Source organism: Cygnus olor, chromosome 25, assembly GCF_009769625.2.
Source record: "Cygnus olor isolate bCygOlo1 chromosome 25, bCygOlo1.pri.v2, whole genome shotgun sequence".
NCBI lineage: Eukaryota > Metazoa > Chordata > Aves > Anseriformes > Anatidae > Cygnus > Cygnus olor.
The window spans coordinates 4940021-4946086 of record NC_049193.1 but is presented as its reverse complement, the minus strand read 5'-3'; the positions used below and the strand labels follow the sequence as shown (position 1 = coordinate 4946086).

The following is a 6066-nucleotide window of genomic DNA, read 5'->3' as shown; positions in this document are numbered from 1 at the left end:
GGAGATGGAGGTGAGAGGAGTGGATGAAGAGAGTGAGGAGATGGGGGCCTCTTTTATACCACTCCTACATCGCCCCAGGCCCACAGGCACTCTACGCAGGCTGTAATTTTCCATCAGACTCACCTCAAATGCAAACTAGCCTTCCTAATGGCACACGTTGTGCTTTGGTTTCCGTCAACTCTGCCATTTCATTTCCTCATTTCAGATTTGCCCAATTGGCATCAGAATCTCCTTTTAAGTAACAAGATGAGAGGTCAAGCATTTCCCTGGGCGGGAACACGTCAGTAGGGCAGCACATGAGTCCTAAGTGCTGGAGGGTGTATTGGGTTTCCGTGGCAAGGTTTTGGTAACGGGGTTCTGCAGGGGTGGCCTCTGTGAGAAATGTCTGAAGCTGCCCATGAACTGCCCGCGGACCTCCTCAGAGGAGGTCTGCCCCCAGGGCAGGCTCAGACATGAATGGTGGGAGGCAAGGGACACACAGGCCTCAGCCTCCTGGCTAAAGAGATGGGGTTGTGTGTAGGAGCTCTCTTGAGTGTTTTGTGGAGGGGAAGAAAGGATCGCAGAAAACATATCCCCCCTGGCTAGGTCCCAGGCAATAAGTCTTCCATCATTAGAGCTTCAGCATGCCTCCTCTGCCATGTCCCAAAGCCCTCCTCAGGCAACAGCACAAGCCAGCACCACTGAGGGGGCAAGGAAGGTCCCCCTCAGCTAGCGAGGGCTGGCAGGAACCAGCACTGCTACTTGGCTGGACATGTTCAGGGAGGGGACTTGCTCACAATGGCGCTGGCTACAGAAACATCTCCCAGATTCCATCAAGGAGGCAATGCATCCCTGCTGCATGAACAAAGCTCTTCCCTGCCCTGCAGACATGGGAGACAGCTGGAACACACCCCAGGAAGGCAAGGGAATGCCTTCAGCCGGCAAGCTTCCTGGGAGAGACTCTCCCTGCCCAGGACAAGTCATGCTCTAATTTGGGATTGGCCTCGTGCCACGCTTTTGGCTTGAGGCCAAGCAAGAGTGCCTGCTGTCTGCAGGCCTGAGCATCATGCATGCCAAATCCCCCTCTGGCCAACCAGCTCCATGCGAGCCCGAACTTGAGCTGTGCCATGCTCCAGGCAGCCCCAACAGCCATTACCCTGCAGCATGACCTTCTGGCAAGTACTCTCATAGCTGAGGCAGCTCACAGGATGGTTGGCATGTTTTGCACAACAGGGCAGGTCTTTGGGTGTGCTGCTGGTCAGGGAATGAGTCTGGCCAAAGTGCTTGGTATGGCAAGGAGAGTGGTGGAGCAAGACACTGTCCCTGTGAACAATTCCCCTGGTTTTTGGCTCAGGAGAGCAACCTTTGCCTTCCTCACAGCAGCTGACAACATGGGTTGCCTGAAGAGCGCAGAAGACAGCCACAAGAGGGAACAAGGTCAAACAAGCAGAAAACATGTCACCCCAGAAGGAGCAGCCTTGTGCCAGGGCATTTCAAAACTGCAGCACAGCCCATCTGCCTATGCAGGCAATGAGCTGTGACTGGTGGAGCAGTCTGGGAGCCAGGCCAAGTGGTAGAAGGATGTGCTGTGTCCTCAGGCGAAGGAGGCTTTGGTCATCCAGGAGGGCACTGCATAGGCAGCAGGATATATATGCAGGACCCCTCCAGCACTTGGGACTCATCTTCTGCCCCTTCTGACCTACTCTATGGCGGTTTTACTCAGCTGGGCAGCTGAGCTCCATCACAACTGCTCTCTAATTTCCCCTCCTCAGAGGGAAAGGGGGAGGAAATGCGATGAAAAGGGATCAAGGGTAGAGATTAAGACAGAGAGATCAATCACTAATTATTGCCATGGACAAGACAGACTCAGAATAGGGAGAATAATGTAATGAATTGCCTATTACTAACAAGCTAGAGCAGTGAGAAACTAAAATCAAACTAAAAACACCTTCCCCCCCCAGCCAACTTCTACGTTCTTCTGGACATTTCTCACAGAGGCCACCCCTGCAGAACCCCGTTACCAAAACCTTGCCACGGAAACCCAATACACCCTCCAGCACTTAGGACTCATGTGCTGCCCTACTGACATGTTCCCGCCCAGGGAAATGCTTGACCTCTCATCTTGTTACTTAAAAGGAGATTCTGATGCCAATTGGGCAAATCAGAAATGAGGAAATGAAATGGCAGAGTTGACGGAAACCAAAGCACAACGTGTGCCATTAGGAAGGCTAGTTTGCATTTGAGGTGAGTCTGATGGAAAATTACAGCCTGCGTAGAGTGCCTGTGGGCCTGGGGCGATGTAGGAGAGGTATAAAAGAGGCCCCCATCTCCTCACTCTCTTCATCCACTCCTCTCACCTCCATCTCCCTGGGAACAAGGTGAGTCTGAAGGCCTTTCTCCTCCTTTTCATCCCTGGGGAGTTCTCATAACATGCCTGCACCTTCCTCCTCTGCTGGGTTTTCGGGTTGCTAGTCATGGGCGATGGAAGGGGTCAGGAGATGTGTCATGAAGTGAAGCTGTGGCTTGGCTGACATACGTCCTGAGATATGGGCTTGGTGGGGAGCTCCTTTGGCCTGAAAGTTCCTGCCAACGCTGCTGGGGACAAAGGGAAGGAGATGGCTGTGGGCTTCCTTAGACATCTGCCAGCTCCCCAAACAGCATGTGCCGTTGCTATCCAGTGGTGGCCTGGCAGGTTGCTCCTCTCTCACCAACATTCTCCTCTGGGACCTCCCTCCCACAAGGTGCACGTCCTTCCCCGAGACATGTCCTGCTACAACCAGTGCCTGCCGTGCCTGCCATGTGGACCCTGTGGCCCCACCCCGCTGGCCAACAGCTGCAATGAGCCCTGTGTCCAACAGTGCCAGGACTCCACCGTCGTCATCCAGCCCTCTCCCGTGGTGGTGACCCTGCCCGGCCCCATCCTCAGCTCCTTCCCGCAGAACACCGCCGTGGGATCCTCCACCTCTGCTGCCGTTGGCAGCATCCTCAGCTCTCAGGGAGTGCCCATCTCTTCCGGGGGCTTTGGCCTCTCTGGCTTTGGCAGCCGCTACTGCGGCACAAGGTGCCTCCCCTGCTAAAGCTGCTGGTGATGGCCCTGGAGAAAAACCCCCAGGGACCCAGATGTTGGCAGCGGATAGGGCACAGAGCATAAGCTTCTTGTGTTCAGGGTGACCAAACCTCCCCATCACCCCTTGGAAGAAGATGGGTCTCTCGGAGCGCACGGCCCATGCCTGCCTTTCCCCTCCTCCACTCTCTCCTTTCCCACCAATGTCCTTGTTACTCAGCACGGTTCCACTGTGTTCTGAGTCCCACAACGTCATCATTGAGAGGACATGCTGGCCCTTCTCCCTCAGTGGAGCAGACAGGTGGTCAAATGGTGGCATGCCCACCAAGGCCACACAGCTCATGCTCTCGTCTGCCCCTGGTGCTTCCTGCACTGGGGCCCCCTCTCAGAGTGACCTCGTTTCCCCCATTTGACTCTAATATTAAAGTTCTGCTGCATCTCAGCCTTCGCCTCTGAGTTGTCCTTCCCCTGCAGCTACTCTTCCAGGATGCCTGGGGAGAGAGGTGTTGCTCACGGGTAGTTCTGGGAGTGGGTGGTTGCTGATGCTCATGCTTAGCAATCATTGACACAGGCTTGCATTCAGAATGCTTCTTCATGCATCAGGTCACCATCTGGATTCTAAATATCTGCTTACTTAGAGCTGGATGGAATCATCCAATGTAGTTGAGTGGCCTCTGTGCATTTTGGTGTGCACACTGTTTCTTCTTCTCTGATTAGCACAACAGCATGAAGCAAGTAGTAAAGAACGAGGGATGACTACGTCCTTGACAAGGTGGAGGGCATAGCTGCCCAGGAGGAGCCAGGAAAACCCTTCCTAACAACAACACTGCAGAACTTGCTGTGCTTGGTCAAAGTCTTTCTTGCTACAGAGCCCAAAACTGGGCACAGTGTTCTAGATGCATTTGGAGGAGTGCTGAGCAGAGTGGGATTGTCACTGCCATCAATGACACCAAGCTGAGTGGTGCAGTTGATAGAAAAGAAGGAAGAGATGCCATTCAAAGGGACCTCCACAGGCTGGGGAAGTGGGCCTATGTGAACCGCATGAGGTTCAACAAGTCCAACTGCAAGGTGCTGCACCTGGCTCAGGGCAGTCCCACACAGGAGTACAGACAGGGAGAAGAACTCATCGAGAGCAGCTGTGTGGAGAGAGACTTCGAGAGAGACTTTATCCTACTCTGCCCTCGTGAGGCCACATTTGGAGTAGTGAGTCCAGGTCTGGGGCCCCCGGCACAAGAAAGATGTGGACTTCTTAGAGCGAGTCCAGAGTAGGGTAAAATATGATCAGACGGCTGGAGCGCCTCTCCTGTGAAGAAAGGCTGAGAGAGCTCGAGATGTTCAGCCTGGAGAAGAGATGGCTCCTGGGAGACTTCATTGTAACCTTTCAGTACTTAAAAGGGTCTCAGAAAAAAAGGTTGAGAAGGACTCTTTACTTGGGTAGAACATGATAGGGCAAGGGGGAATGGTCTTAAACTAAAAGAGGACAGATTTAGACTAGACCTTAAGAGGAATTTCTTCACTGTAAGGGTAGTGAGGCACTGGAACAGGTTGCCAAGAGAAGCTGTGGATGCCCCATCCCTGGAGGTGTCCAAGGCCATTCTGGATGGGGCCTTGGCCAATCTGATACAGCAAGTGGCATCCCTGTCTGTGGCAGGGGGGTTGGAGTTAGATGGTCTTTAAAGTCCCTTCCAACCTGAGCCCTTCCATGATTCTGTAATTCTATGATTCTTGAGCTCCTGACTATGCTTCTGCTCACACAGCCCAGGATGTCATTGGTGTCCTCGGTGTCTCGGAGCACTGCTGGGAGTCACTTCTCTCTGGATGGGTTTACCACCCAAGTAACTTTTCCTGGACCAGCTTTTGGTCTGCTGCCATAGAGGGGCTGCAAGATAGATGATGTGGCGTGAGGGCAGGCTGGCAGGAAGGCATCTGCCAGACTGGGCTCTGGGTGACTGCAGTGCTGCTTTGGGGAGCTTGTGGACGGCCCTTAGAGACACTCAGAAAGCACCTGCTGTCTCTCCTCCTGCCCTCAGTCTCTCCCTGCCTCCCTCTTCCCCACAAAGTTTTGCAGGAAGCCCAGGGAACAGATGGAAGGAGTAGGGGGAGGACTGTGTGGTGGGTTGACCTCGGCAAGCATCTAAGCACCCACCATGCACTCGTTCACACTGCAGCCGCAGCAGGACAGGGGAGAGAGTTGAAAGATGAAGAGACAGGAAAACTCCCCGGCTAATATAAAGACATTTTAAGGAGGGAAAGGGAAACAAAAGCCCAGCAAGTCTCTGCAGGATGGCTACTTTGGAAGAACTGTCCCGCTGTTTTGTTGCCAAGCATGATGCTCTATCATATGCAATATCATTGCATGGAAGGAGTAGGGGGAGGAGGACATGCACTGCCTGTGAGCCTGTCTGGTGGGCTTACCCCCAGCAAGGATCTAAACACCCACCACCCACTCGCTCACACCACAGCCACAGTAGGATAGGGGTGGCAGTTGTAAGACCAAGAGACAGAAAAAATTCCCAGTCAATATAATGACATTTTAAGAAGGGAATGAGAAAAAAAGACAAAAAGATAATGATGTAAAGGCTGTGACTGACCACCTTTCACCAGCAGACCAATGGCAAGGAAGTCTCTGCAGAACAGCAAGTTTGGAAGAACTGTGTCGCCGTTTTGTTGCCAAGCATGATGCTCTATGGTATGCAATATCCCTTTGGTAAATTTGGGTCAGCTGTCCTAACTGTGTCCTCTCCTGAAAACTTCCCCAACCCTAGCCTGCTCTGTTAAGGTGCAGAGACGGAAGCATAGAAGGCCTTGACACTGAGCTAAATCATTGGTGCGTCACCTCCACTGTTTTAGCCACACAATCAGAACACAGCACTATATTGCCTATGGTGAAGACAATTGCCTCCATCACAGCCAGAGCCAGTACAGCCTGCATCCCCCACTACCTCTCCTGGCCTGCTCTGGCGCCGTTTTCTGCACGAGTCTCCCCGCCCAGCACAGCTGCCCCCAGAGCAGAAGGAATTGCC

The 6066-nt window shown here is 53.2% G+C and overlaps 1 protein-coding gene across 1 annotated transcript; it reads left to right on the top strand.

Moving 5' to 3' along the window:
- The first annotated feature begins 2310 nt into the window (after positions 1-2310).
- On the top strand, positions 2311-3485 carry LOC121059823 (feather keratin 1-like). Its single transcript, XM_040536982.1, has 2 exons — positions 2311-2357; positions 2721-3485. Exon 2 carries the CDS (start codon positions 2742-2744, stop codon positions 3054-3056), a length of 315 nt encoding a protein of 104 aa, XP_040392916.1. The 5' UTR covers positions 2311-2357; positions 2721-2741; the 3' UTR covers positions 3057-3485.
- Positions 3486-6066: the final 2581 nt, after the last annotated feature.